General features: G+C 37.1%; 1 protein-coding gene across 1 annotated transcript; it reads left to right on the top strand.

Moving 5' to 3' along the window:
• The first annotated feature begins 1,092 nt into the window (after nucleotides 1-1,092).
• On the top strand, nucleotides 1,093-15,289 carry reep1 (receptor accessory protein 1). Its single transcript, XM_063007476.1, has 7 exons — nucleotides 1,093-1,124; nucleotides 7,484-7,556; nucleotides 7,738-7,814; nucleotides 7,959-8,079; nucleotides 8,681-8,794; nucleotides 11,890-12,058; nucleotides 14,936-15,289. The coding sequence occupies exons 1-7, from the start codon at nucleotides 1,093-1,095 to the stop codon at nucleotides 14,944-14,946; spliced, it is 597 nt and encodes a 198-aa protein (XP_062863546.1). The 3' UTR covers nucleotides 14,947-15,289.
• The last annotated feature ends 89 nt before the right edge of the window (nucleotides 15,290-15,378 follow it).

The following is a 15,378-nucleotide window of genomic DNA, read 5'->3' as shown; positions in this document are numbered from 1 at the left end:
TCTCTGTCTATGAAGCCACACTGTTGTATTATATACAGAATGAGGCCTGATGTTGTCTTGCTAAAATAAACACAGACTTTGCAGGAAAAGATGTCACCTTGATGTGTCTATCCAAAATCCAAATATACGCCTCTACAGAAATGCTACTTTCACATGTATGCAAATTAGCCATGTCATGGGCACTGATGTAACCCCATACCAGGACATACCGTTCATCTTTGGCACAAATAACTTGATAACAGTTTTTGATCAATCCAGTTTTTTTGCTAAACTGATGGGCTTATCTGATCACAGCACACATTTCCTTTGTCTTTTGGTTTTTTACATTTACGGCATTTAGCAGACGCTATTATCCAAAGCGACTTACTATTATGACTGAACACAATCTTGAGCAATTGGTTAATTGGGTTAAGGGCCTTGCTCAGGGGCCCAACAGTGGCAACTTGGTGGTGGTGAGGCTTGAACCGGCAACCTTTTGATTACTAGTCCAGTACCCTAACCACTGAGCTGTCACTAGATTGCATTTAATGATTTTTTTCTTGTTGTAATTTTATGTTTGAAACAGAGGGTGTTGGCTTCTACAGTGACTCATGGCCTTATAAAAACATACCAAAGGGTGCGCTCCATTAGCAGCCAGTGGAATGTGCTATCTGCTTTGTTGCTGTATTTGGCCTATTTAAACTGATATAATTGTATAATTAGGGGTAAATATATAATTGGTCTGCATTTATAATAGTTAGATATGTCACGTGACATTCCGTTGCTTACTTCTCAATGTCAGGACAACAGGCTTGGACAATGTAATATTAAATATTAAATCTTTAATCGTTAAAATCTACAATTAAAGTAGTAATTTCCTTAATCAAATGTTATTAAATAAATTTTAAAGTGGACATATGCACATGAAGCATGTTGAATATTAAAGTTTTTAGCTGTATGTTTGTTACACACACTGTAGTTCTGGTTACTGCCAAACAGTTTCTGGACAAGTGCGCATGCGCATGAGCGGCTGTTGTCAAACGGTCACTGCAAGCAGTCTCGTGAAGGAAGCTCCTCCCTGCTGCCAGCCAGCTCTGCTGCTCCCATAGCGCAATGGTATCGTGGATTATTTCTAGACTTGTGGTGTAAGTATTTTCTTTAATACATACAGCTATTTTATTATAATAGAGCAGTTAAGATTTACATAAAGCTAGTGCTGTTTTGTCGTCTTTTCCCAAGTAAGGTGTCATATTAAGGACCATGGCTTGTTTATATTATTAATTCTAAAAGGATCAGATCCATGTCATGTTCTGAGGAAAATGTCTTATTTGCAGTATTTATTTTTGCGAAATGTCATTGTTTTAAATACACTGGTTAGTTGAGTCTTTGATATACAGGAGCTGATTAAGGGCCAAACAAAGGCGGTATGACGCTATCTGCTGGGCTGCTGCTTTCTATCTGGATACTGTATTATGAAATGGTGTCGTGTAAACATAGTGCTTACCTAAAGGTCTTCAGTTTACAAGGATAATGCATTAGGGCTGGAGATTAATTTTGCCTGATGTCCAGATATGACATTGGGCCTGGCACATGTACCTGTTGGCAGGGGCGTAGGAACCAGAGGAGACTGATGGTGGTGGGGTGGGGGGTGTCCCCTTTAACATTTAAAGTGGCTTCATGTAAACTAACCAATGATTAAACCCATTACCAGTTTAAATGTTAGGAATATTTTTTTTTAAAATTCATTATTAATTCAATATTATATTACATAACTGTTTAAAAGAAATAATGTGGCCCACATGGCTTTTGGGTATGCCTTCCTAAGAAAAGAAAACCTCATTTGCAGTGAAGAATACTTTAAGGTTGGGCCGGGTGTCAACAGCCACTATAGCAGCTTTTTGCTAATGTATCATCAATAAAAAGTGTAATTGATACGAGACAAAAAAATCAATTTGCTCCCCCACCACACACCCTTACTTGTTGGGAAGGAACCAATATGATAGATAAGTCATCTTAACAACTGGGTTTTTCAAGTGTTTACAATACAGAAAAGTAAACAGACTTAAGAAGAAATTCTCCATATATATATAACTTTTACGCAATTGGTTATTATCAGATCAGAAGCAATTTACATGTCATAACTGAATATCAAACCTAAGATCTATTATGTAATTTTGACTAATTAATATATGTAATTTATTTACTAATGTAAATAAAATCTTCTTTACATTTCACAGTTCAGTTAACATTGTACCTCAACAAAATTTAGATTTTTGGTAAATAATCCATGAAATATATATTTTGAGATGTGTATTTATGATATACATTATTATTTTATTAACAAGAGATAAATTTTCACAGTATAAGTGGTAGAAAAATCTGAAGATTTACCCCAAAAAATATTTATTCAGCCACAAGTTGTTTTTTTTTCGTCCCTCATGATATTTATGGATATTTAAAGATGAAAAAAAAAAAAAAGTGGTACTATTCTCCATGCCTCATACTTAGCCAACAAGAAACCTGGAAATAGTATATCAATTAAATTTAGATAACAATATCAGATTACATGACTTACACTTTGCCAGACTGATCCACATAAAACTGTGCTATAAAACATTCTAAATATAGTGTGCAATGTGTGGCATTCAGTTTGAAAGACCACAATATGGCCATATCCCAATCCTGGTGAAGCTATTATGGTGTTAGTTACTACCAGATAGTTAAATATCGGTCACATATCAGTGTGCGTTTCTGGGCAGTTGGTCAAGAGCTTATATGTAGGTTGGCTACTTGATCAGGTTAGATGAGCAGCTGTTGCTGAGCTGTGACAGTGAGACAGCACATGTAAACAGAAATGTGCTCTTCACACAGGTGCAGGTCTAATCTAAGCTTTTCTAGCATTTCTGATTCATCTAACTGTACTGAGTTAACACAACTCACAGCAGTGCTCTCTGAATCATCTTTGTTTACCTCTGTTCTGCTTGCTTAGGTTGCGTTAATGTGTCCATGAGTTATTTTAATTCAGTAACTTGTCCATGCTATTTTTGGACAAGTGTAAACCTGGAAAAAATCAGGGTCAGACAAATGTGTTTAGCCTGCAGACCACAAAGCTGTCGTCTGCTATAGAAATGTGCAGGGATCAGTTCAGCACAATAGTTATAACCAGGGTTGGGCAAAACACTTTGAAAAATTATTCATGGCTGAATAATAAATACACTGTTCTACATGCTCTGTACCTTGACCTGTATTTGCTCCCTTTCCCATTGAAGTTTCTCTACACAAAGCTTATCAAACTTGTCTTTTTGGACCTCACTTTGTGCATAGGGGCACTAGCAATATGTGTGGCATGACTCACTAATTAGGATGGGTGTCCACATACATTTAAATATACACAGGGGTTGGACAATGAAACTGAAACACCTGTCATTTTAGTGTGGGAGGTTTCATGGCTAAATTGGACCAGTCTGGTGGCCAATCTTCATTAATTGCACATTGCACCAGTAAGAGCAGAGTGTGAAGGTTCAATTAGCAGGGTAAGAGCACAGTTTTGCTCAAAATATTGCAATGCACACAACATTATGGGTGACATACTAGAGTTCAAAAGAGGACAAATTGTTGGTGCACGTCTTGCTGGCGCATCTGTGACCAAGACAGCAAGTCTTTGTGATGTATCAAGAGCCACGGTATCCAGGGTAATGTCAGCATACCACCAAGAAGGACAAACCACATCCAACAGGATTAACAGTGGACGCAAGAGGAAGCTGTCTGAAAGGGATGTTCGGGTGCTAACCCGGATTGTATCCAAAAAACATAAAACCACGGCTGCCCAAATCACGGCAGAATTAAATGTGCACCTCAACTCTCCTGTTTCCACCAGAACTGTCCGTCGGGAGCTCCACAGGGTCAATATACACGGCCGGGCTGCTATAGCCAAACCTTTGGTCACTCGTGCCAATGCCAAACGTCGGTTTCAATGGTGCAAGGAGCGCAAATCTTGGGCTGTGGACAATGTGAAACATGTATTGTTCTCTGATGAGTCCACCTTTACTGTTTTCCCCACATCCGGGAGAGTTACGGTGTGGAGAAGCCCCAAAGAAGCGTACCACCCAGACTGTTGCATGCCCAGAGTGAAGCATGGGGGTGGATCAGTGATGGTTTGGGCTGCCATATCATGGCATTCCCTTGGCCCAATACTTGTGCTAGATGGGCGCGTCACTGCCAAGGACTACCGAACCATTCTGGAGGACCATGTGCATCCAATGGTTCAAACATTGTATCCTGAAGGCGGTGCCGTGTATCAGGATGACAATGCACCAATACACACAGCAAGACTGGTGAAAGATTGGTTTGATGAACATGAAAGTGAAGTTGAACATCTCCCATGGCCTGCACAGTCACCAGATCTAAATATTATTGAGCCACTTTGGGGTGTTTTGGAGAAGCGAGTCAGGAAACGTTTTCCTCCACCAGCTTCACGTAGTGACCTGGCCACTATCCTGCAAGAAGAATGGCTTAAAATCCCTCTGACCACTGTGCAGGACTTGTATATGTCATATGTGACGCTGTATTGGCCGCAAAAGGAGGCCCTACACTATACTAATAAATTATTGTGGTCTAAAACCAGGTGTTTCAGTTTCATTGTCCAACCCCTGTATATACAGTAGTGTTCAAAAAAATAGCAGTGATTTTAAAAAAGTGAATAAAGCACAAAATCATTATAATAACTTTTATTTCCATAAATGCAAATGCACTGAAAATACTACACTTTCAATTCTAAATCAAAACATTAACAACATTTAGTCAGTTTGTGTTAATCCTTTACAGAAAGTTAAGAAAAATGAATATTAGGCTGTTCAAAAAAATAGCAGTGCCAGCATTTTCTTTAAAAACTCCAAAAATGTATAAACTGAAGATGTTTAAGGTTTCACTTTACTTTAAATTACTGAACTAATATTTAGTGGCATAACAATTGTTTCCGAGATCTGTGTTGCATGGAGTCGACCAACTTCTGGCACCTCTGAACAGGTATTCCAGTCCAGGATGATTAAACTACATTCCACAGTTCTTCTGCATTTTTGGGTTTTGCCTCAAAAAACACGTTTCAGATGTCAGAACAAAAGTTCTCTATGGGATTGAAATCAGGGGATTGGGCTGGCCACTCTATTACCTCAATCTTGTTTGTCTGTAACCAAGATTTTTTTTGTCATTGTCATGTTGAAACATCCATTTTAAGGACATTTCTTCTTCGACATAGTGCAACATGATCTCCTCAAGTATTCTAATATATTTAAATTGATCCATGATCCCTCGTATGTGATAAATAGACGTAACACCATGTTATGAAAAACATCCCCATATCATCATTTTGTACCACCATGCTTTACTGTCTTCACAGTGAACTTTGGCTTGAATTCAGTGCTCGGGGGTCGTCTGACATACTGTCTACGGCCACTAGACCCAAAAAGAACAATTTTGCTTTCATCAGTCCACAAAATGTTGAGCCATTTCTCTTTGAAACAGTCAATGTGTTCCTTGGCAAATTTTAACCCATTCAGGTCATGTCTTTTTCTTAACAACGGAACTTTGTAAGGAGTTCTTGCTGGTAAATTGGCTTCACTTAATCATCTTCTGTACTCACTGGTAACCTCAGATGTTCCTTGATCTTTCTGGTGGTGATCATTGGCTGAGCCTTTTCCATTCTGGCTATTCTCTGATCCATTCAAACAGTAGTTCCACGATTCCTTCTGCATCTTTAAGGTTTGGGTTGTCACTTCAAGGCATTTGAGATCATTTTAGCTGAGCAGCCTTTAATTTGCTGCACTTCTCTGTATGTTTTTTCCCTCTACAATCAACTTTTTAATCAAATCATTGTTCATCAGAACAATGTCTGGAACAACCCATTTTACCCAGTATTTCAAAAGAAAATGCGCTATGACCAACCTGTGCAACATTTGCCACCCTCCTACCTTAAATAAGGGCCAAAATTGACATCCGTTCTTCTGCAGAATGAATGACTTCACCAATTGAACTCCTCACTGCTATTATTTTGAACAAGCCCCTTTCAATCAATGCTTCGATTACTCAGAATGAGTGGGATGCATGTCCTAATTGTTGGGTTTGTTTTGTTTTCATTACTCTTCTACACCTTCAAGTACATTTTTTTCTATGTAGAAATATCACTTCTACTAAAAACAGTGATTTATTAAGTAAATACAGTTTCGAATTACTGTGTCTACATACTGTCCAACCTAAGTAATAACACTTTAATAAATTACTAAGTAACATTACTTTTACAATTGTGTACCGTGCTTAGGGTTTTGAAATACACTTTTGCTGACAGAAAATTTTATTTTTCTTATTTTCCCAATGTTACTCAAAAGAAACAAAATTAAGCTTTTGTATCTGTCCTCATTAAAACACTTTCTTAAACAGGCAGTCCATGTTAAAATGTCCTCTAATGTGACTTAATTAAATTAATTCTGCAAAGCCTGGGCCAAAACTACTTAATATTGATGTTAAATACTGAACTCCAGTTAACTGGAGCGTTAAGTTGCAGTTATTGCTGTTAAATGTGGCACTTTTTTATAATGCAGTTAAAAAAAAGAATGAAAAGAAAAAGTGTAGACATCAAATTCTTAATTTTTTTATATTTTTACAAAATATATTAAGTATGATTACTGTATGATTATGGTTAAATTAAGTTCATTACTAAAAACATTGAAAATCTTCTTTTTTTTACTTCTGTCAGTTAAACAGAAATGTAAGAGAATTAACAAATCACAGATTCTTCTTTTTCTTGCATTCTACAAAATATCCCAACTTTTTTTTGAAAATGTGGTTTGTACATGGAAGATAAATGTTTTGCATTTTTAATTTTAGTAAATTAAATTATAATTTTTAAATGTTTGTATTTCTTTATGTTATTGCCTTTTGACAAATTTCAATATGGGAATCTAGAACTATTTAGGGCGACAAATACAAAAATAGAGAAAAAAAGGAGCAAATACTGACCGATTATTGTAATGGGTGTGGGTTACAGAATCAGAAGCACTTTGTCCTCACAAATTATATAATCAGTGGAAAAGGAATAACAAGAATAAAGCACTCATAGACTGAAATGTTGCCTGGAAAAAAATCGTTTGGTTATAGAAAAGGATTTTCTGGTGCTTTTGGCACCAGAAAAAATTATGCAAATTACCCACAACAGCTAAAGATACACCAGCCAAAAAATCAACAAGATGTAATTTTGTAACCTTTTTTAGAGATTAAATGTTTTTAAACCAGATACAAAAGCAGTTTTTTCAGATCCTCTAAATAAATGTTATTACTACTATACAGTCACAGCCAAGTCAACCTGCAGATAATTAGCCCTAGTCTTAAGCCCATGAACATCGAACAGTATTAAAAATAAGTATTTACTGGATACCATCAACAGCAATTATTATTTAAAACATCATAAACTTGTATAACACTTTGAGTTTGATGATTTGTTTGTGTCTGATAGGCTCATCTTTGGGACCCTTTACCCTGCCTACTCATCATATAAAGCTGTCAAATCAAAAGATGTGAGAGAATATGTGAGTATGAGCAGCATGATGCTACAAACCTCCACATTTAATGCTTTTCATTCCTGCTTTAATAAGACACAGTGTTCCTGTCAGTGTCATTTTACATATGTATTATTAAATATGTATATGTTTATTTATTGCCATTTATATTTATTAGATTTAAAGTTCATTTTTTTGCTTCACTTCACAGGTGAAATGGATGATGTACTGGATAATTTTTGCACTGTTTACAACAGCTGAAGTGATTACAGACATATTTTTGTGCTGGTACGTGAAATTATCCTGTGGTTTCATTTTCCACTAAGAGTTTATCCATTATTGCATGTGGTTGGTAATGCCTGATAGTGAAAAGTTTCAAATCATGACGACAGGATATGTGACTGTTCTATCACTTTTTTCTCTCTTTTAAAGGCTTCCGTTCTACTATGAGTTGAAAATCGCCTTTATGGTGTGGCTACTTTCACCCTACACAAAGGGATCCAGTGTGCTGTATAGGAAGTTTGTCCACCCTACATTGTCCTCGAAAGAGAAGGTATGCTTCCCATTATCTGTTTATCTGAACCTATTGTGTTTCTTCCTGTGTTCTTAGATATTTATTCCTAAGCAAAGAGATGTTTTTTAAACTATTAAACATGAAATTGCTGCACCTTTAAGGGTTTTGCTGATAGGTGCAGAGTAAAAGGAATTTGGGCAATTCCAATTTTTTTTGTTGGAAGTAAAAAGTTGGATTGTTTGGAGCCACTGGAAAAAAGTGGGCTTGATCCTGTTTCCTGTAATGTGTTTTGGGTGAAAAATGATGACAAGGAAATGAATAAATATCCTTCCTTAGAAATAAAGCACAGAGGACTTTGCCCTTTATTTCTAAGGAAGGATATTTATTCATTTCCTTTTTCTAAAGATTTTCCTCTGCCCTGTAAGGAAGATTATTTATCAGGGTTACTATAGAGTAAAAGTCCAAGAGCCATAAACAAAGATAAAACAAAACCTCTTTATAAATGCAAGGAAACTGTTTTGGTGGGGAAACAAAGAATCACAAGTTATGTGAAAAAGGTACCAATTATTATATTATTATTATTATTTAGGATTCCACATCATGTCCAGTATTGATTTTACTGACCTTTTTCCTTTTCCAGGAAATTGATGAATACCTGTGCCAAGCAAAGGACAAAAGTTATGACACACTGGTACATTTTGGAAGGAAAAGTCTAAATGTGGCTGCCACAGCTGCAGTAATGGCTGCTACTAAGGTAAATAATTAATGGTGCCACAGTCATTGGGGCAGATGTTTTCTTAAAGAATGTACACCGACCAGGCATAGCATTATGACCACTGATAGGTGAAGAGAACACTGATAGTGTTAGTGGGTGGGATATATTAGCCAGGTGTGTGTGTGTTGCTTACCTGGGAAACACATGGCACCAGTGTTAATTTTGACAGCAAATTTTGATTTAGTTTTAGTCATAGTCTTTTGACTAAAATGTCATTTAGTTTTAGTCATAATTTAGTCATCTGAATTGTTTTAGTCTAGTTTTAGTCGACTAATTATCATAAGACTTTAGTCGACTAAATCTACAGTCGATTCAGTCGACTAAAATACATATTTGTTTGTTTGTTTGTTTGTTTATTAGGATTTTAACGTCATGTTTTTACACATTGGTTACATTCATGACAGGAACGGTAGTTACTCATTAAACAAGTTTATATCGAACACAGTCATGGACAAATTTAGTGTCTTCAATTCACCTCACTTGCACGTCTTTGGACTGTGGGAGGAAACCGGAGCACCCGGAGGAAACTCACGCAGACACGAGGAGAACATGCAAACTCCACACAGAAAGGACCCGGACCGCCCCACCTGGGGTTCGAACCCAGGACCTTCTTGCTGTGAGGCGACAGTGTTACCCACTTAGCCACCGTGCCGCCCTAAAATAAATATAAAGGGTGTAAAATGTAAATGCTTTTTTATCACTTCCCTTGAATTATTTAAGTCATTATATACACTTACACAAAATTAAAAATGTTTTAACCAGTTATGGAATATTATTAATGTTTGAAATTACAATACACACAAAAACAGATTTAACTTATTTCAAACATCTTTATTTACCTGACCTTGCTTATTAAGCATAACAATAACAAAATATTAATGACCAGTAGACCTGCTCTGCCTGAAAAATATATGCATTGTTCATAACAAATTGCATATTACATTCTTTATAAAACTGGGTACCATAAAAGCAGCTGTGCCCCACATGGTTTACACATCGTCTTGTTTTTCACGACGTCAAATGAGAAATGTGTCCATATATCGACTCTCCTCTTCCTCCCTGTTGACATAGTGGAGTTAATCTAGTTCCATGAGTAAAGAAAGTTCACAGGCTAGTCTGGTCTTCCCGGGTTTAGATCAAATATGTGCAAGTGTGCTCTTACCGCGGTACTGCAAAAGATTAGTACTGATTGGATGGCTAATCGGCTTGTCCCGCCTCTCCACATACGCTAAAGTAGTTCTGATTGGATCTCTTCCTAACTTGTCCCTTCCTTCCACAAAACTAAATCAGTTCTGATTGGATGTCCAAACATTTTCATCTCGTTTTTATTCGTTGACGAAAGTGTCGATTTATTTCGTCATAGTTTTTATCTTTTTATGTAGTTTTTATTCAGTTATCGTCTCGTTTTCATCATGAAAAAAAGGTTCGTTGACGAAAATCATTCGTCAACGAAATTAACACTGCATGGCACCAGGATGCACTATGGGAAAAAGGCAAGCCGGCGGAGGCAGCGTGATGCTTTGGGCAATGTTCTGCTGGGAAACCTTGGGTCCTGCCATCTATGTGGATGGTACTTTGACACGTACCACCTACCTAAGCATTGTTGCAGACCATGTACACCCTTTCATGGAAACGGTATTCCATGATGGCTGTGGCCTCTTTCACACAACAATGAGTTTAAGGTGTTGACTTGGCCTCCAAATTCCCCAGATCTCAATCCAATCGAGCATCTGTGGAATGTGATGAAAAAACAAGTCCGATCCATGGAGGCCCACCTCGCAACTTACAGGAGTAAGGAGGATCTGCTGCTAACATCTTGGGGCCAGATACCACAGCACACCTTCAGGGGTCTAGTGGAGTCCATGCCTCAGCGGGTCAGGGCTGTTTTGGCAGCAAAAGGGGGACCAACACAATATTAGGAAGATGGTCATAATGTTATGCCTGATCGGTGTATTTGACTGTATTAATCCGTCCCTTAATTCTTATCAGTCTCTCTGTCCCTCCTGTTGAGAAGCACCCCAATAGCATGATGATGCCACCACATTTCACAATAAGAATGGTATTAGCCAGGTGATGTGCAGTGTCTGTTTTTTACTAGGCATTATGCTTGATGTTTTGTTGAGTGTAAATTTTATCTTATCAGACCAGAGAATTTTTTTCCTCATGTTGCCATAGTTATTTACATGCCGTTTTGTGAACTGTGAAAATTTCATTCAAAATCAGCCTGTCAGATTCTTCCTTGCTTGAAAGTTATGGTCAGCCACCAAATGGTAGGCCACACAAGCTTAAAGTTCAGAACCCCCAAGTCTATAGCCATAAAGATCGTATTTCCAGTTTAGATTTAGACTGCCTTTGAAAGCAACATCAGGACAAATACTATTCTTTGAAGGATTTGAAAGATTTCATGTTTAATGGCTAAGCTGCCACACCTAACATCAGCTAGCCTAATTCTAAACACCACCACCACTGGACATATTGTCTAGTATTTACAACTTGGCAGTCTGATCAGAGTTTGAAGAATACCAGAAAAAAAGCTACTCTTGGTTGCCACAGTGTCCGCTATAAGGTTTTGTGGTCCAAACTGGACTTTCTAGTTCCAGAGCATAGAAATGTTAATGCCGCAGCAAACAACAACAATAAATGGGTGCTTCCAGCTTTGAGACAATGGTTTGGGAACAGTTTGGCCCTTTCTTGTTTCAGCATGGCAGTGCCCCAGTCTACGAAGCTAAGTTTGCTAAGTGTGATGTGAACTTGACTAGCTTGCAAACCATTAGTTAAATGGGATTTATTAGCAAGTCATATTACGCAGCAGCATGGCCCACTTCACTTATGCTCTTGAAGGTAAACGGAAGCAAATTCTTGCATTAATGTTTTAAAAACAAATAGAAGCTGTTATAATAGCAAGGAGGACTAGCTTTATATTAATGCTCATGATTTTGAATGTGTTGTTAGGGTGCCAGTGGTCCACAAACCTTTGACTATATAGTAGATGTGTCTGTTGCATCCTTGTATTTTAAATATGTACATCAGTTACCAATACAAAAATGTGAAATAAAATGCTTTGTCTATTGTAGGGTCAGGGTGTGCTATCAGATCGACTTCGGAGTTTCAGCATGCATGATTTGACCTCCATCCAATCAGAAGGTCAGGGACCTTCTGCTTCAGTCACCACCCAGCCTGCATCAGCTCAGCAAAGATCACGCGCCATGATGCGCAGCAAATCAGATGCTGCATACACCAAGGGTAAGTCCATAAAAATTTGCTCATATACATTATATACACATAAAAAACTGTGTGTCTATTTAAATGAAAATGAAGAATCTCCTGAAATGACTACAATTGTTTATTTGTCATGGGCATGTTTATTTAATGTTTGACTAATTCTTTTAAAATATATTTGTAAATATATTTATTAAATTATTAAAATAAAAAAATAAAAAAAGTAAATATTTAATGGCTTCACAATTAATCGTTAATTTTTGGTTCAGATTCTAAATTGATATTGATGGTGATTTAAAAATTTTAATCTAAACTATAATCTTTTTATATCTTATTTGTATCATGTCAAAATTGTAATGCCACATCATGAGATGTGTGCAGAAAGTAACTATTGTACACATAAACAAAAACATCTAAATTTGATGGCATCAGTAATCTGTGACTATTAGTTTATTTAAAAAAAAAAATTATATAAAAAATTATAATTAAGCATGACAAGCATGATGACCTTTTATGTAACAATTAGTGTAAGATAATCCAAGGCTAGCCTTTTTTATGCCCCACCATGAGCCATGTGGGTTTCAGCAACCCATTTATCTAACTTTACCGCAAATGTACTATTTTAGCTTGAATTCACTACACACCATTCTGCACTGAGAGAAAAGAAGAAACAGCTGTGTAAATTGAATGAGTACATGCCTGTTTTAATTCCCCTGTTATGGTGCAGGCCCAGATTTTGACACGAGTGAGTTTGAGATGTTAGGAATGGATCAGTGTCCTTCTGGGGAGCCTTCTTGCCCTCTGACCCCCAAACCCACTGTGAACCCAAGTCTGCTCGTCAACAACCCAAGCCAGCCTATATCACTCCCTGAGCCCTTCCAGGACTACCCCATGGCCCCTTCGCTTGAGTCACCTGAGTCCCCAGAGGTTCTCGAGGAAAGTAAAAATCAGAGGGGCATCAAAACCGACTCAGCCGATCTCAGACCGCTAAAGAGGCGTGCCCCAGAGGTAGCCCCCCTCTGTAGATATCTGGCTCTGCTCTGTTGGTCTGTCTGTAACTTAACTAATTCAAACACTAATCAGCATGGTTTTTTGAAGTTTGTGTCTGGGATGCTGTGATCTGTTTCTAAAAAAAGCAAAAGTGTTTAACCAAGATCATACAAGTCTCTTGGCTTCAGATGGTCAAAACATAATATCACTGTTTAAATGTGACTTTAAAACATTTTAAAATGTTTTTAAAACATTTTAAAATAAAAGAATTTAAAATGTTACAATAGATGATCTAGAATCCTTTCCAGAAATGCATGTTTAAATTGACATTAATAGAGACCTCCTCAAATCACATTACTAGGGAGCATGGGCAATATTATGCAGGTGATATTTTTAGGCTGTAGAGTGGATGGTGGTGATGCAACACTGTGTTTTGTTGCTGTGGATCATGTTTTATTAAGATTTCCTATTCTGTTGTGACACATCCATATGCTTGTTTAATACCTGATTCTAAAATCATAAACATTAATACAGTTTGGTCCCCCTTTGATGATACTTCAGTGCTTGCCTTTATGTATTGCATGTGGCTGCTTGGTCATGAAAACGTCACAAAGTTTCAGATAAACTGTTTTTATGCTTTAGTTGCTTCCAAAAGCAGTTTAGAACTCATTAGTTAAGTGCTGCATTTGAGGGTAATATACAAAAATGTAATAAACCAGCTAAGAACTATGGTATTCTATGACAAAAGTACATTAAAATTAATGCTCATGGCGTTGGAATAAGATGTCCAGTATGAGTTTGGTCAGATGTCAACATACATTCTAAATCTGTTCCACAGAAGATTGTGCATTTTGTATTGGTTCTAGTTAGTTTATTATTGTTTATTACAAAAAGTACATATTTAAATAAAGATATGACCAGTTCTTTAATATGTTTTGGTCAAAACATTTGTATTAACCTGGAGCTGCCAGACTCAAGTTATTAAAGGTTATTAAAATGCATTTAAATGAATCTTTACACTGGCACATACACTAGCTGTAGTGCTCTATTATGTACTACAGCTAAAAAGCAAAAGATGAAATCAGCTGCTTTTGCAAACAAGCTAAATAATAAGCAGGATATAAGCATTATATTTTATAATCATCTGTAATTGTCAGAACTTTTATAAACAGACAATCTTAACTTTGTTGTCTGGGCTCAATCTGGACACACCAATGATGTACATAGGTGCATATCATGTGCATACATTACGTCAGGCATACATTGAAATTAAAACATAAATAAGGCAGTAACATGTTTTGCCCACCCATAATCTGCCTCTTTCACCTTGTCTGCAAGAGACATGTCAGCACACTGGGCTATTTTTAAACATACATGCCAACTCCCAAATGACACTCTTTTCACTATCTAAGCTCCCTCTGTACATAATGGCCATAAGAGAGACTAATTAATGCACTACATTCCTAAGAGATTGTAGCAGGATAGACGTGGGCAAAAAAACTAAATTGTCCTTTGTCCTTTTATATGAGTAAGACAGTGGCTTGGTGCCAGTTTTGTCCCAAATCCCAAAAACATGCAGAAGGGGGATTGGCTACTGTAAATTGCCCCTAGGTGTAAGTACAGTACATTAAAGTAAGTGATAAATCACCAAACTGTAAAATGTTTCCCACTGTGACCCTCTTTATCAAAAAGCAGTTACTGAAAAAAAAAAAAAAAAAATTAAATATGTCTAAACACTAGTAAAATGTATTTTAAAAGGTGGAGTAAATAAGTACACCCAGCATGTTACCGTTCACCTCTAACACCCAGAGATACAAGTTGGCTTTAGAAATCTCAGATTAGGAGTAAACATGGTCACAAGTAAGACGTGTTGTGTCTAAATTCAGTTTATTTTCTTTCTCTCCCTCTCAGCCTCCTCTTAGAACCTTAAGGCCTCTTACCAGATCCAGATCCAAGAATACCCTATGTGCAAACTCAGAGGCCATGTGATTGTGAGGATGCTGCAAGACTGCTTTAGCTGCCTTAGATGCAACTTGAGGACAAGTAAAAAGAGAAGATGGAGACGGACTCAGTACATTAGAATGCAGCCAAAAGATCAAATATTTAAAGCAGCCTTGCTCTCTGAGGTAACCAAAGCGATGTGCGGCCTTATTGCAACCGATCTTTGACACTCAAACGGGAGGTTTCTTAAAGTAGCACGTGTATGTCGCACTATTCAAAAGACTCTTTTGAGCATTCAGCATTTTTGTGTTGTACATATTTCCTTCATGTGGAGAGTGTATGTTTGCTTTTTTTGTTTCTATGGTTTGAAAGACATAAGCATGCATGTCCTTCTGCTGGTCAGTCATTGAAGC

The sequence above is a fragment of the Trichomycterus rosablanca genome, chromosome 13 (genome assembly GCF_030014385.1).
Source record: "Trichomycterus rosablanca isolate fTriRos1 chromosome 13, fTriRos1.hap1, whole genome shotgun sequence".
NCBI classification, from domain to species: domain Eukaryota; kingdom Metazoa; phylum Chordata; class Actinopteri; order Siluriformes; family Trichomycteridae; genus Trichomycterus; species Trichomycterus rosablanca.
This window is presented reverse-complemented; position numbering and strand designations above follow the sequence as displayed.